General features: G+C 43.6%; 1 protein-coding gene across 5 annotated transcripts in view; it reads right to left on the bottom strand.

The window, feature by feature from the left end:
* The window catches only part of ACVR1 (activin A receptor type 1), a 157707-nt gene that overhangs the window by 23296 nt on the left and 118076 nt on the right, over positions 1 to 16335 (bottom strand). For all 5 annotated transcript variants that reach the window (XR_009545966.1, XM_060177902.1, XM_060177903.1 and 2 more), the window contains 2 exons: positions 15037 to 15136; positions 8170 to 8316 (listed from right to left, as the gene is read on the bottom strand). Coding sequence is in view for 4 of the 5 variants with exons in the window: in XM_060177902.1 (XP_060033885.1) it covers positions 8170 to 8316; positions 15037 to 15136 (247 nt within the window). In the remaining variant the exon portion in view is untranslated. The remainder of the gene's footprint in view (positions 1 to 8169; positions 8317 to 15036; positions 15137 to 16335) is intronic.

The raw sequence follows: 16335 nt of genomic DNA, 5'->3' as shown, positions 1-16335 counted from the left end.
GTCTTTCTGGTTGCTTTAGGGTTCTTTTGTTGTTGTTCTTCTAGGTCTTTAAGATGTGCAATCAGGCTGTTTATTTGTGCTTTTTCTTGTTTCCTAATGTGTGCTTGTATGGCTATGAACTTCCCTCTCAGTACTGCCTTAGTTGTGTACCAAATATTTTGATAGAATGTGTCTTCATTTTCATTGAACTCTCAAGACATTTTGATTTCTTCCTTTATTTCCTCTTTAACTCAGTAGTTGTTGAGTAGGGTACTGCTGAGCTTCCACATTTTGGGACTATTACTAATTTTTTGTTGATTGTTAAGTGTTAGTTTAATTCTACTGTGGACAGAAAGGATGCTTGGGATGATTTCAATGCTCTTGAATTTGCTGATGCTGTCTTTGTGGCCTAACATATGGTCTATCCTTCAGAATGACCCATGTGAGTAAAATGTGTATTCCAGTTTCTTGGGATGAGTGATTCTGAAAATGTCTAATAGTTCAAGTTTATCTCCTCATTTAGCTCCCTCATGTCTTTATTGATTTCTGCCTGGATGACCTGTCAAGCTGAGAGAGTGTGGTATTGAAGCCCACTAATATGACTGTGTTGCTGGTAATATATTGCTATATCTCTTTCAGCAGATGTCTGATGTATTTAGATGGCTTCTCAATGGGTGCATAGATGTTAATAATTATTAAGTCCCCTTGATTGACTGATCCTGAGCACGAGGTAGTGTCCATCCCTATCTTTTAAAATTTTATTTATTTTAAAGTCTACTGTGTCAGATATGAGAACAGCTGTTCCTGTCATTTTCTGTGGTCCATTGGCTTGTATGATAGTTTTCCATCCTTTCACTTTGAGTCTGTGTTTGTCTTGTTGAGTTAGGTGGGTTCCCTGTAGACAGCATATTGTTGGGTTATATTTTCTTTTCTTTTTATTTTATATTTATTTATTTATTCCCTTTTATTGTCCTTGTTGTTTTATTGTTGTAGTTATTATTAGTGTCATCATTGTTGGATAGGACAGAGAGAAATGACAGAGAGGAGGGGAAGACAGAGAGGGAGAGAGAAAGAGAGACACCTGCAGACCTTCTTCACCGCCTGTGAAGCGATTCCCCGTAGGTGGGGAGCCAGGGGCTCAAACCAGGATTCTTACGTTGCTCCTTGCGCTTTGTACCACGTGCACTTAACCCACTGTGCTACCGCCTGACTCCCGGGTTGTATTTTCTAATCCATCTTTCTTCTCTATGCCTTTTAATAGGTGAATTCAGGCCACTGACATTTATTGATATCAAAGATTGAAGATATTTTAATCCCATTCCTGTAGATTTTTAGAGTGTCCTGATATATTGCTGGGGGTGTGGATCCACCTGTCAACACCCATGTCCAGTGGAGAAACAATTACAGAAGCCAGGCCTCCCACCTTCTGCACCCCATAAAGAATATTGATCCAAGGGGCTGGGTGGTGGTGTATCTGGTTGAGTGCACATGTTACAGTGCACAAGGACCCAGGTTCAAGTCCCTGGTCCCCACCTGCAAGGGAAAATCTTCACAAGTGGTGAATCAGGGTTTCTCTCTCTCTCTCCCTCTCAATCACCCCTTTCCCTCTCAATTTCTGGCTGTGCCTATCAAATAAATAAATAGATATAAAAAAAGAAATTTAAGAATATTGATACCATACTCCCAGAGAGAAAAAGAATAGGGAAGATTTCAGGGAAGGGATGGGATACAAAACTCTGGTGGTGGAAGTTGTGTGGTATTGTACCCTTCTTATCCTATGGTCTTGTCGATATTTTCCATTTTATAAATAATAACAATTAAAAAAAAAACAGAACTTGACCTGGAAAACAAAAGCTCAATTTCTGCAACTCCAAGCCACTGTTCTTGTCATTTACACTAAGCTTCTCCAGTGCTCCTTTACCCACTGACTTCTCCACCAGACACAGCATAAGGAAAAGTAAAAACCCAAGTGAGTTCATTTCAAAGATGTTGTTTTACAAGTTTAATCAGAGGGATTAAATACAGAGGTCCTAGAATTGTCTATGTATGTATGCATATGATATTGTACATGTGTGTGATTTCATTATGAAGTCAAGGGACTAGAGTCAGCCATCAAGGAAAGGTACAATCTGATATTCTAAACACAATATGCTCTTTTGAAAGACACAGTCATCACAGGAAGCTTTCAAGGCCCTATGTCTAGAAAACTGATAAAATAACAGTGGTCTATTGCCCTGCGCTTCCTCAGCTTTAAGACCCATTTGCAAGGCTGCAATTACCTTAGTGCAAAAAGCTCGTGGACTCAGTCTCCAGGGATCATCAGCTGACAAGAAATGGATGTTTGATCCTCATGCTCACATGAGAGGAGCTTCATTCTCATTGCAGGAATAAGACTGCAAAGATGACTTTCAAATTTCCTGTGTCAGGGCTGAGAGGTAGCTTACCTGGTGAAAGGCATGGCTTATCATGTGGGGGACCATTGTTTGAGCCCCAGCACCACAGGGGAGCACTGTGGGAGGATCGGTGGTCAAGTTCTATGGAGAGTGCAACAGTGTTCGGTGTCTTTCTCTCCTTGAAATGAAAAGGCTGAAAACTCCTCCAGCAACAGTCAAAATGTGCACAAGCCAGGCAGTATATATTTATGAGAACAAGGAAGCTCCCTTGGTACTGACTAGTTTTACTTCCTGAGTGGTGCACCTGGTTGAGTACACACATTACAGTGTGCAAGGACTGGGGTTCAAGCTTCTGGTCCCTACCTACAGGGGGAAAGCTTCACAAGTGGTGAAGCAGGGCTGCAGGTATCTCTCTCCCTTTTTTCTTATCTCCCTTTCCCCTCTCAATTTCTGTCTCTATACAACAATAAATAATAATAAAAGACTTCCTGAGCACACACTATGAGCACATGCTCTGCTGTTGCCCTCAGGTTACAGCAGAGTGGCAACCCAGGCCACTTCATGAAGAGCATGGACAGAGTGACTACACCTGCAGTATTCTGCTCAAGGAGCCTGTGACTTCCATATGGAAGTATGGGAGAGGAGATAACTGGACAGACCCTTCCTTCAAGGAGTCTCAGATTTCACAGGCTTTTTAGAGTGTGTGTCCCTGGCCCACTGTGAGTTACTCTAGTCTCTAAAGTACATTCTGTTCATGGTGGCTTCTAATATCAATGCTCATCTGTTCCTCAACTTCAGTCTGCTCTAACACCCGGGCTCATTCTGACTCTAGATGAATCGTCATGTCGTTTTCTGACTCCAGAATCCAAGAAGCCACCTCACTGCAATCTGACCATCTTGGTAAGGAGAGTGACAAGTGTAGGGCCCAAGACAGGATACTCCACAGGAGAGCACCATGAAGACGAAGTGTCATGTGCAGGAGAGCAGGCTGTGCTGTCTTTCTCTGTTTCTCTCCCTCCCTGCTTCTATTTTTTAATTTTTATTTAATATTTGATAGCACCAACAGAAATCAAGAGGGGAGGGGGGAGAGAGAGAAAGACTCCTGTAGCCCTTCCTCACCAGTCGTGAAGCTTTCCTCCTGCAGGTGTGCACCAGAGGTTTGAACTTGGGTTCTTGTGCACTATAATGTGTGTGTTCCACCAGGTACACCAACACCTGGCCTCTCCCTCTCTGTTTCTATTTGTGACTGAAAGGAGAAAAATAACAGTTCTTTAGGAGTGGTGGAATCTCCTAAGAGCAAAGGCCCAGCAAAGCAATGTGGCCAAAAGAAAACTCACTGATGTGACTCCTTCCTCAGCCTGGCTGACCTCAGCTCATTCTTTAGAGCTGGGCAAATGGGAACAGTGTCATGAGACCAGGTGAGGACCAGGGAGGAAACAGCAGGAAGCACTGCAGGAATGGCTCGCTGGACAGCAGCCCATGGTTGCTCTTTACACCTTTGCCATCACTGCTGTGCAGCAGATTCACTTAACTACGATGTTGCGGTGCAGTAGTGAAGGGGAGGTGTGAAATCACAGAGGATGAGTTCACCAGTATAACCCGAAATGAATCTGGGAAGTTCTGAGGTGGGGCACTTTGCAGGTTGGACAGGAACATGTGTGCTCGGAGCAAAGGCAATGGGGCCGAGTGAGTCCTGCTTCTGGCAGCATCAAGGAAAGGGCACTGTCCATGGGCCTGCACAGGGATGCATCTTCAGAGAAAGCTTCAGAGACTCTGCTGCCCAGCATGTGGAGTCTGGAGCATCAACTCCAAGGGCCGACAGAGCAGACCACGTGGGAGTCACCAAAGACTCTGGGCAGAAATATTTCTTCTCCCCAATAAGACTCTAAGATATGAAGTAAAAGGGACTAGGAAGAGGGGCCAGTAGCTCAGTAAAAATGAGCAGGACTAAGATAATATGACAAGCCCAGGGGTCAGCAGAGAGGAGAATGCAGCAGAAGCTGCGTGTGGTAAGACAAGGCCGATCATGCAGGCACGATGCAGTAGCCAAGCTGTGGACATGGTCAGGTCAAGACTCCGGGCACTGACACTGGCTCAGTACTAGACTTGGCGGCACTGGCACAGAAGCCAGTCCTGGAGAGGCCTTCCCACAGAGCCAATGGAGTACAACAGCCAGGAGGTGGCCAGCTGGCACCCAGCGTCAAATTCAATCAAACTGTATACTCACTATTAAAGCTGTTAAAGAAGTGGTTCATCCCCACAATTATGGACATCTAATCTTTGATAAGGGGGCCCAAAGCATTAAATGGAAGAAGGAGGATCTCTTCAATAAATGGTGCTGAGAAAACTGGGTTGTAACATGCAGAAGAATGAAATTGAACCACTTTATCTCACCAGAAACAAAAATCAACTCCAAATGGATCAAAGACCTGGATGTCAGGCCAGAAACAATCAAATACTTAGAAGAAAACATTGGTAAAACAGTTTCCCACCTATACCTCAAGGACATCTTTTATGAATCAAACCCAATTGCAAGAAAGATTAAAGCAGAAACAAATCAATGGGACTACACCAAATTGAAAAGCTTCAACACATCCAAAGAAACTATTAAACAAACAAAGAGACCCCTCACAGAATGGGAGAAGATCTTCACATGCCTTACATCAGACAAGAAACTAATCACCAAAATATATAAAGAGCTCAGCAAACTTAGCACCAAAAAAGCAAATGACCCCATCCAAAAATGGGCAGAGGATATGAACAAAACATTCACCTCAGAGGAGATCCAAAAGGCTAACAAACATATGAAAAACTGCTCTAGGTCACTGATTCTAAGAGAAATGCAAATTAAGACAACATTGAGATACCACCTCACTCCTGTAAGAATGGCATACATCAAAAAGGACAGCAGCAACAAATGCTGTAGAGGCTGTGGGGACAGAAGAACCTTTTGCATTGCTGGTGGGAATGTAAATTGGTCCAGCCTCTGTGGAGAGCAGTCTGGAAAACTCTCACAAGGATAGACATGGACCTTCCATATGACCCAGTAATTCCTCTCCTGGGATTATACCCCAAGGACTCCATAACACCCAACCAAAAAGAAGTGTGTACTCCTATGTTCATAGCAGCACAATTCATAATAGCTAAAACCTGGAAGCAACCCAGGTGCCCAACAACAGATGAGTGGCTGAGAAAGCTGTGGTATATATACACAATGGAATACTATGCAGCTATCAAGAACAATGAACCCACCTTCTCTGACCCATCTTGGACAGAGCTAGAAGGAATTATGTTAAGTGAGCTAAGTCAGAAAGATAAAGATGAGTATGGGATGATCCCACTCATCAACAGAAGTTGAAGAAGAAGATCTGAACGGGAAACTAAAAGCAGGACCTGACCAAATTGTAAGTAGGGCACCAAAGTAAAAACCCTGTGGTGAGGGGTATGTCTATGCAGCTTCCTGGGCCACTGGGGGGTGGGAGTGGGTGGGAGGGATGGGTCACAGTCTTTTGGTGGTGGGAATGGTATTTATGTACACTCCTAGTAAAATGTAGTCATATAAATCACTAGTTAATATGAGAGGGGAAAAATTAATTGTATGTCTCGAAGTTTTTAAAACACAGACTGAGTCTTTTTAATATACAGGCTGTGTATTTGATATGTGGACTCTCTCAAAAGCCTAGACCAAGTAGATCAGAAGCAACCAATAGCACAGCTATATACAAGGTACTGGGTACTGTACAGCAAACCCTAACAAAAGAACTTTTCAAAGTTAACCCAATTACCAAATAATGTGATGATGACATTAACTATCGATTGTCTTTTTGAACCCTAAGACAGCAGGAACCTCACATCTCCACTATAGTCTATATTTCCCCCAGTCCTGGAACCTTTGGATAGGGCCCACTTTCCCGCATGCCTCTCCCAATCCATATCAAATAATATTGCATCTGCCAATCGCAACCTAATCAACACAATGATTGCCACCTCAACATGCTTCACCTCGGACTGTGTCCAGAGACTTCACGTGTGGAATGACTACCCTTCAGCTTCATTGCTCAGGTGAGACCTTTCCTTTCATAGTATTCTCTAATTCCATCCCAGGTGGTTCACTTTCTAACAAAGTCCCATAACCTAGATATACACTAGTTTCGGTGAGAGAGAGCATATGTTCACACGTATCCATAAACTACTACAAAATATATACCTGAAAGCAGAAGTACACTAGAATTTGCAGTGGGTACCCCCCTAACACTTCATCTCCACTATTCTAAGCTTTGGGTCCATGATTGCTCAACAATTTGTTTGGGTTTGTACGTTAACTCTCTTTTCAGTAACCAGGTTCCAGATGCCATCAAGATGCTGGCCAGGCTTCCCTGGACTCAAGACCCAATCAATATGTCCTGGAGCTCAGCTTCCCTAGAGACCCACCCTACTAGGGAAAGAGAGAGGCAGACTGGGAGTATGGACTGACCAGTCAACGCCCATGTTCAGCGGGGAAGCAATTACAGAAGCCAGACCTTCCACCTTCTGCAACCCACAACGACCCTGGGTCGATGCTCCCAGAGGGATAAAGAATGGGAAAGCTATCGGGGTAGGGGGGTGGGATATATGGAGATTGGGTGGTGGGAATTGTGTGGAGTTGTACCCCTCGTAACCTATGATTTTGTTAATTTATCCTTTCTTAAATAAAAAAATAAAATTAAAAAAAGAAGTGGTTCATGCAGGCCTTCATGTTATAGATATTAATACTATATATATGTATCTTTTTAAAATTCCTTGTAATGGGCCGGGTGGTGGTGTACCTGGTTAAGTGCTCACATTACAGGGCACAAAGACCTGGGTTCAATCATTGGTCCCCACTTGCAGTGGGAAAGCTTTGCAAGTGGTGAAGCAGGGCTGCAGGTGTCTCTCTGTCTCTCTCCTACTCTATCACCTACTCCCCTCTAGATTCCTGGCTATCTCTATCAAATAAATTAAGATAATACGTAAAAAATAAAAAATACTTCTTGTATGTTTTTGAAAATTTCTCTAAATGTGTTTATACTGATATATTACTATATATACACATATACATATATATTATATGTTATATATTATATGCAGTATAATAATAGGTTACATATGTATATATTATCCAATATATGTCTATATCATATGCATATGTGATATAGCATATAGTATATAACATACATATATTAGTATAAACACATTGAGAGAAAATACTCAGAAATATAAGTCAGTGGGTACAAGAAAATACTCTCTCCCTTATTACTTTTATAGTTGTATTTCACTGGGAGTTTTCACATATTTCACAAACATTTCTTAGCTTTAGTTTCTAAATTAAAATATATGCTAAATCCTTCTCTGCAATTCTGAGCTTTGAGAATTCTGCCGAGTTTGAGGGAACGTGCATTTGATTACATTGTCCCTGGGAGCTGTGGATCTCTAGGAAGCTGTCCAAAGAGCTTTTTGGGTTTGATTCAAGTAATAAATATTCAAAAAGGGTGAGGTAAGTAGAACAATCCCAAGGAGACTTGAAGTGAACAACATGGGGCATATTCTTGTTGTTTAAATAAAGAGCTGCAGAATCAGAATTAGCAATATTTCACTTTTCATAATCTAGAGAAACTGAACACTCAGCCTACTTGCAGATTTAAATGAGAAATTCATGTCAAGAGAACACCACACAGTAACTAACTGGACGCTCCACATTGATTCACAGACATCCAGTCAAAGAGGACGGGGCAGACGGGTCTTTCTAGACACAGGTAAAGAAAGGAGCAGCCCAACTTACCTAGGATATTCTCGTGCCTCAGCATTACGGTGTTGTAGAGCTCTGTTTCCCGGAACCATGACTTCTCATCCCGAGAAGAGAAAATTTTGACAGCAACATTCTCCCCCTGCCAGCTGCCCCTCCAGACTTCACCATACCTGCCTTTCCCTGTGGAAGACAATGAAAGTGGGGTTGGATGACAGGTACAGGACAGGTAGTCAGTCAGCAAGCTTCAGGCCCACACCTGCTCATTCCTCTGACTGGGGATATACATGCACATTCTGTCTCTAAAGATAGTCAGGATGAAGCCGTGACTAGCCTCTCCCACCCACACATAGTTGTGACATGTGTGCTCAACCAGGTATGCCACCACCTGGCCCCACCATACACAGTTGTGATAATAAGTGACCTGTCCTGGATCTGACTCTCACTGTATAAGGAGCTGCTGATCACGAACTTTACACTGGGGCCAGGTGGGGGTCACCTGGTGGAGCATATGTTATCACGTGCAGGACCCAGGCTCAAGCCCCTCATCCTCCCCGCGAGGTGTGCATGGGGGTGGGGGCAGAGCAGTATTGCAGATGCCTCTCTCTTCTGGTACCTTCTCCTTCTCTCTGCTCCATCTCATTTTCTATCATAAGAAATAAGAAAAGAAAAGGCCTCTTGGAGCAATAGAGTCACTGTGCTGACACCAAGCCCCCAGTCCTGGTGGGAGCAAGAACAAACCAAGTCATCTGTGCTGCAGGTGGGGGGGGCAGATTTTAGGGCCCCATGCTTGTGCGTGTTGCCAAGTGGCCTCCAAGAACCAAAGGCAGAAGGGGAAGAGACAGGGAGAGCAGAGAGCAGAGCTAGCACAGTTCCATTCAATCATGGTGTTCCCATGTGTTGGAGCTGTGAACCCAAGGCCTCAAGCAGGGGAAGCTGCCGGTCTAAATTTTTTACAGATGATTTTAAAGTGCATAGAATTTAGCTGAAACAAAAAATAGATTACTGGATTTCCGTGCTGTGAAGAAAACAAACGAACAAAAAGTGTATCTGGATGAGATATATGGCAATTGGACTACTCCACCACACACAGAGTCAACACAGGCCTCTCCAGGAATGAAAGGTGTGAATTTATATGTGCAGTAAAAAAATACAAACAACAACAAAAATACCATGGAGATCAACAAGGAGCCACTGACAAGCCCAAAGGATTTCCTGGTAGAGAACAGATTCCAGGGGTGGGGACACAGCATAATGGTTATGCAAAGGACTTTCATGCTTGAGGCTCCTAGGTCTCAGGTTCAATACCCAGTACCACCATAGACTAGAGCCGAGCAGTGCTCTGGTCTTTCTCTTTCTCTCTGAAACTCTGTTTCATTAAAAATGAAAAAATAAAAATTTTTAAGTGGGAGTAGATAGCATAATGGTTATACAAAGAGACTCTCATGCCTGAGGATCCAGAGTCCCAGATTTAATAACCTGTACTACCATAAGCCAGAGGTTGAGCAGTGCTCTGGTAAAAAAATTTTAAAAAATAGCTTTGGGGCTGGGTGGTTGAGCATACGTTATAGTGTGCAAGGACCCAGGTTCAAGCCTCCAGTCCCCACCTGCAAGGGGAAAGCTTTGCAAGTGGTGAAGCAAGGCTGCAGGTGTCTCTGTCTCTCTATCTGCCCCTTCTCTCTTGATTTCTGGCTGTCTCTATTCAACAAACAAACTAACTAAAAAGAAGAAGGAGAAGAAGAAAGCAATAAAAGGGTATTAAAAAGAGAGAGAATATGCCAAAAGACGGTCTGTAAACACTTAAGCACATGACCTGAGAATAGTCGTGACCTTTGACATGGGTGCTGGCTATTTGCTCCCCAAGTCCCTAGGAGTGGGCGATGCTGAAAAGACCACGACATAGGACATGTCCATAACCCCACCAGCTCTCATGACCCAGTATGTTTGGGAATGTGGAGCCCACATTTGTCCTCCCCCTTCCTTCAGCAGCAGTATCAGCAGTCCAACTGCAGTCTCCCCTTCCACCTTCTCTTTAATTACAGGCAGGAGTGATGGGGGTGGGGGTCTAGGAGGAGGTAATTACTGTGGGAATCACTGGGGGGGGGTATAATTAATGGTAAAAACACATACAGAGCATCCTGATAACAATGCAGTCCAGATCCAACCTGCTGGCAGCAAGGCTTTGTACCAGCAGAGTGGCAGCTGGACATCAAGGCTTGTCACAAGCAGCTACAGAACTATCTGCAGCCTGGGGCACATTCTGCTGGTGCTGGTGCCAGTGCTGGTGCTGGTGTGCTCTTCCCCCCGCCCCTGGCAAAACTAAGCCACAAGAACCCAAATATGGAGAAAGGAGGCAAGTCAAAGAGGCAACTCACCTGGAACAGAAACAGAGCTGCCAGACTAGATCCCTGTGCAGTAAACAATACCCTCATTCAATACCAGTGACTAGCCTCAAAGAATGTTAAAGGTGACACAAAAATACCATCTAATGCAGGGTTAAGTTTTCTCATTTTTTTAATTTAAATTCATTCTTAGTAATGATTTAACAATACAAAGTTAAAAGACTGCAGTGCTATGACTGAAAACCCACACTGGGCGTACATAGGCTACCACATCCTCTGCTCATAACCATCATGGTTGTCATGAAGTCCAAGAAGAGTTTGGTTAGCAGGACTGAGTTTAATGAAGTCACTGCTGGGGGCTGGATGGTAGTGCAGTGGGTTAAGCACACATGGCGTGAAGCGCAATGACTAAGTAAGAATCCCAGCTAGAGTCCCTGGCTCCCCACCTACAAGGGAGTCACTTCACAATTGGTTAAGCAGGTCTGCAGGTGTCTATCTTTCTCTCCCCCTCTGTTTTCCCCTCCTCTCTCCATTTCTCTCTGCTCTATCCAACAACAATGATAGCAATAACAACAATAACAACAACAATGATAAACAACAAGAGCAACAAAAGGGGAACAACAGACTCCAGGAGCAGTGGATTTGTAGTACAGGCACTGAGCCCCAGCAATAATCCTGGAGGCAAAAATAAATAAATAAACAAACAAATAGTAAAAAGTCACTGCCTCACATTTCTCACTCCTAGTGAAAACTAATGTGGAGATACCCCAAAATGTGTGCTACTCCTGTCCTTCCCTGGGTTTTGTTCTCTAGACTTCTTTGACCCTTGTCTTTATAATCTCACTATGAAGAGGGAGGGGGGAAAAAAAAAAAGCAAAGAGGGAAAAGAAAAGTAACTTGTTGACATTACTGCACAAATCCTCAAATACTTTTGGAAAACAGAAGGATGTCAGCATAAGTAGACAGTGTTAAAATAGCAAACTATGCTAATGACTTAAACAAGCTTTTGCATTGTTGTCAAATGCATTTTTTTTTCTTTGCAAAAATAAAAGTCCCTAAAAACTGTAGCAGCATGCATGACTCAAAAAGATCTTCATGGCACTTGACATCTAAGGGTTCTCTGGCCATTATTTGGAAATGCCTGAGGTGGTCCAGCTTCTCACCTCCTAAACCCTGAAGTGATAATGTGTTTTTATTGATGGCTGCACTACATAAGACTAGCAGCTCCTGAGAAGGCATTGCTGTCACTGGGAAGCCTTGTCTGTGCTGGGCATCAGTTGGCCAACAATATGCCATGATTAAATGTGCATTATCTTGAAAAACTATGAAGAATGTCAGTACAACCAGATTTTTTTTTTAAGGTAGGGAAAGAGAGTTCAAGTCCACAGCACTGAAGCTTCATTCATATAGTTAGGGCTGGATTTGAACCAGGATCCTGCACAGGGCAAAGCAGCACACTATCCAAGTGAGCTATTTTACTGGCCCTGAAGTGATGTGTTTTAAAGATGCAATATTATTTTGTCCTTGGGCTGTGGGGTCAACCTCTGAGGACAGACTTTGTGAATGGCCAGGGGCCTGGGCTCAGGAAAGTGGGGGAAACAGGATATCACTGGGTAGGTTTCCTTTCACTGTCTCTGGATTCCATTTTATTTGATATTTCTCTCTCTCTCTCTCTCTCTCTCCTTTTCATTCTTCTTTTTAACTGCTGATAATTACCAGGGCTCGGTGCCTACAAGGTAAACCCTCTGGTCTTGGAGGCCCTTTTAAAATTTCCATTATTTGATAAGACTGAGAGAAATCAAGAGGGAAAGAGGAGAAAAAAAAGAATAAAGAGAAACACCGGGGGGTGGGCAGTGGTAGCACAGTGGGTTAAGAGCACATGGCCCGAAACACAAGACCATCATGAGGATCCTGGTTCGAGCCCCTGGATCCCTACCTGCAGTGGGGATGCTTCATAAGCGGTGAAGCAGTTCTGCAGGTGTGTGTCTTTCTCTCCCCTCTCTCCGTCTTCCTCCTCCTCTCAATTTCTCTCTGTCCTGAGCAACAAAATGGGGAAAAAAATGGCTTCCAGGAGCAGTGAATTCGTAGTGCAGGCACCAAGCCCCAGCAATAACCCTGGAGGCACGAAAGAAAGAAAAGAAAAGAAAAGAAAAGAAAAGAAAAGAAAAGAAAAGAAAAGAAAAGAAAAGAAAAGAAAGGGAGCCAGACGGTGGTGCAGTGGGTTAAGCACACATGGCACAAAGTGCAAGGTATGGCATAAGAATCCTGGTTCGAGCCCCTGGCTCCCCACCTACACAAGGGTCACTTCACAAGTGGCGAAGCAGGTCTGCAGGTGTCTATCTTTCTCTGCCTCTCTGTCTTCCCCTCCTCTCTCCATTTCTTTCTGTCCTATCCAACAACGACAGCAATAACAACAACAATAATAACAAAAATAAGGACAATAAACAACAAGGGCAACAAAAGGGAAGAAGGAAGGAAGGAAGGAAGGAAGGAAGGAAGGAAGGAAGGAAGGAAGGAAGGAAGGAAGAAAGGAAGGAAGGAAGGAAGGGGCCTGGGGTCTTCAAGCCCCCAGGCCCCACCTGTAGCAGGAAGCCTCATGAGTGGTGGAGCAGATCTGCAGGTATTTCTTTCTTCCTTCCCTTCCTTCCTTCCCTCCCTCTTTCCTTCCTTCCTTCCTTCCTTCCTTCCTTCCTTCCTTCCTTCCTTCCTTCCTTCCTTCCTTCCTTCCTTTCTGCCTTCCTGCCTTCCTTTCTTTTTCCCTTAGGAAACCGGGAAAAAAAGGACAGCGTGGAGACCTGCCAGCCCATCATGCCACTGGCATAGCCTGTACACCATCTGAGCAGACACTAAGAAAACCATCATACCACTGACTCTCAAGTGCCCACCACACCCAACTGATGAGAGTCAGGACATAGGGCCAGGTGGTGGCGCACCTGGTTGGGTGCACAAGTTATAGCACACAAGGATCCGGGTTTAAACCCCAGTCCCCACCTGCAGGGGGGAAGCTTCAATGAGTGGTGAAGAAGAGCTGCAGGCCTCTCTCTCTCTCAATCTCTCTCTCCCCTTCTCTTTTACCTCCTCTCCCTTCCTCCTCTTTCTCTCGTAACTTCTCTGTCTCTATTAAAAACAAACTCTTATTTAAAAAAAAAAAAAGGTTATCATCCTAGGTGGCAATCTATATAACAAATAACAAAGGCTGCACATTTTAACCCAGGAACCCCTCTCCCTAGAAATTTGTTCTAAAGTATCAAAAACACTTGCAAAACCTTTGTCAACTAGCATTGTGAAAGCTAGAGACCATTATAGAATTCGTTAATTTTACTTATTATTTCTGAAGTATACAAATCCATGGGAATGTGTCAATTTAAAGTTTCGGCACTGAGACCCCAGAAATGGCTCAGTGGGGTCTGTGTAGCTTGGCCCTGTGTCAACTCAGGCTCAAGCCTGGCCCCACTGTGCTGAAGGGAGGGAGACTTGCTGCTGGGGCTTCTGTCACTGAATCTCCGCCCCTCTGTCAATTTCTAATAGAAATAAATAAAACTGAGGGCCGCCAAGGTAACTCACTGATAGAGCATCCCTTACATTAACTGGATAAAGAAGTTATGGGACATATACTCCAGTGACTACTGCCCTGCAGTCAAAAAAAGTGACATTGTTTACTGTGTCCTTTAAAGTGTATGATGGAACTGGAGGTGATTTTGCTCAGTGGAATAACTCAAGCAATGAAAGGCAATGACCAGATGGTTGTATTTGTGTGGAATATACAGAATTAAACACATGAAGTTTCATTAAAAAAAAAAAAAGTAAACAAACTACTCCTAAGATTTTGTGAGAACTCTGGTGGTTATCACTGGGAGGGTGAATTCTGGTAGTGAGTGAGGTCTTACAGTCTTGCAAACTACCATTAATCACAAAAGAATAGCTAAACAATAAGTAAATGAATAAATAAAAATTGGGTCCAGGAGGCAGCTGAGTGACAGAGATCATACTCTACATGGAGGAGAACCAGAGTCAATCCCCAGCACCTCAGACAAAAGGGGACACACACACACATGCATGTATCTCCATGAAATGGTTCTGAGAACAGCAGCCACAGGGACACATGTGGAGCCCATGGGCAGGTAAGGAAGTTTCATAGGTTGTTGTGGCAAAGACTTTCACATTTTAAGAGTGAGAATGACTACAGAACATCAATAAACAAGCTTGTCCAAGGCTCTACTTACCAGAGACTATTCCAAACCTGAAGTCCGGGATAAGCATCTGAATTCATTTCTAAACATTTTCATCCTCCCCCCAGAATCTACTCCAGCTGCAAGCTTTTGCTGAGCTTCTCTGAACTAGTGGCGGATCCTTCCCACAGGAAGCTCAACAAGTTCGCTAACTGCCCTAACAGGAGCGAATGGAGAGCAGTTATAACCCCTGGTGACCCCACATCTCCTGGTGTTTGACGAGGAATGGACAGACATGAGAAGCATGTTTTCCAAGTTCTATCTCACTCTGAAAACCAAAATTAACTGTGCATATAACCCAGGAAGGAAGGTTAAAAAATAATAATAATTACCAACACACTCCAACAGTGTAATCTGGCGAGCCACTGTTCTTTGTACCAGAAAAGGAAGACCAGAGCCACTTCCTGATGTGCATGAATGATCCAATAAATCCTACGGTTTAAAACAAAGAGAGAAACTACTGAGCAACAGTACCTAGGATAGGTAAGCATGCTTAGTGCCTAAGTCATACCCAACCAGCAACCTTGGGCATGTGGAAAGCACTGTGCATGGACAGTCCTTACTGGAAGAGGGGAGGGACTGGTTTTATTTCTGCTATTTTGGCAGAGTCAGGGCCTTGCACACGTGCAGCTTCACCAACAGCTAGAGACCACAGCACAGAATATCCCTCTGGAGCTGTGGTCTGTCCATGTGGAGTGGGGGCTCGAACAAAGGTCTCTCAGAGGGCAAGGCACATGACCTACCTGAGGACTATCTCTCTGGTCCTCATTCTTAGGAAAAGGAGAAGACAACCCTTTCCCTAGTGAATGATTGGCTTTTTTTTTAGGTTTAAGTAGTTTTTCCTTGTGTCTTTCACAGACAGACAGACAGACAGACAGACAGACATGTGATTGGTAGAAGTATAGGTACAGATAGAGATAGATAGATAGATAGATAGACAGCCATGTGATTGATAGCAGTATAGGTACAGATATAGACAGGCAGACAGACAGATAGACTGATAAGCAGATCAGACAAAGTAAAAGATGCTACTTAGAAAGACTCTTGTAAGAAGTAAGACCAAGGAAAGCAAAAAGAGGAGAAAACACTTTCAATTTTAAAAAGCCAGATAAACTTTACAATCTTTGGCTCTGCTGATCAATACCTACCAAAGGTTCCACTTTAATGGACAAGGCAATGAAGCAGCTCTAGTAAGGAACTAAGTCAGGAATTAGGAGCAAGTGACTCTAACTGTGCTCATCTGGAGAGACTCCAAGGCCATATACTAGTCACCAGACCAGTACACTCCAAGCAGACAGGGAGGGATGTCATGAACGAGGTTACCACAAGTGTATAAGGAAAAGGCAGGGTCAAAAATTTCATACATACATGCATTTTATTTACATGAATTACCCATAAATCATAGAGAAAGAGGGGGAGGGAGAGGAAACTAAGACTCCCTCTTAAGGATGTGATCTATGCCCCGCCAGCTGAGCAGATGCACAGTGGGTAGAACAGAGGACTTGAAAGCAAGAAGCCCCGGGTTTGATTCTCACACAAGTCACAAAAGTGCTCTGGCTTCCTCTCCATGTCTCTCATAAAGTAAACTCTTATGAATAAAATTAAACAAAAAACAAACCATGAAACTATGT

The sequence above is a fragment of the Erinaceus europaeus genome, chromosome 18 (genome assembly GCF_950295315.1).
Source record: "Erinaceus europaeus chromosome 18, mEriEur2.1, whole genome shotgun sequence".
NCBI classification, from domain to species: Eukaryota; Metazoa; Chordata; class Mammalia; order Eulipotyphla; family Erinaceidae; genus Erinaceus; species Erinaceus europaeus.
Note: the sequence above shows the minus strand (reverse complement) of the source record. Positions and strands in the feature narration are given on the sequence as shown.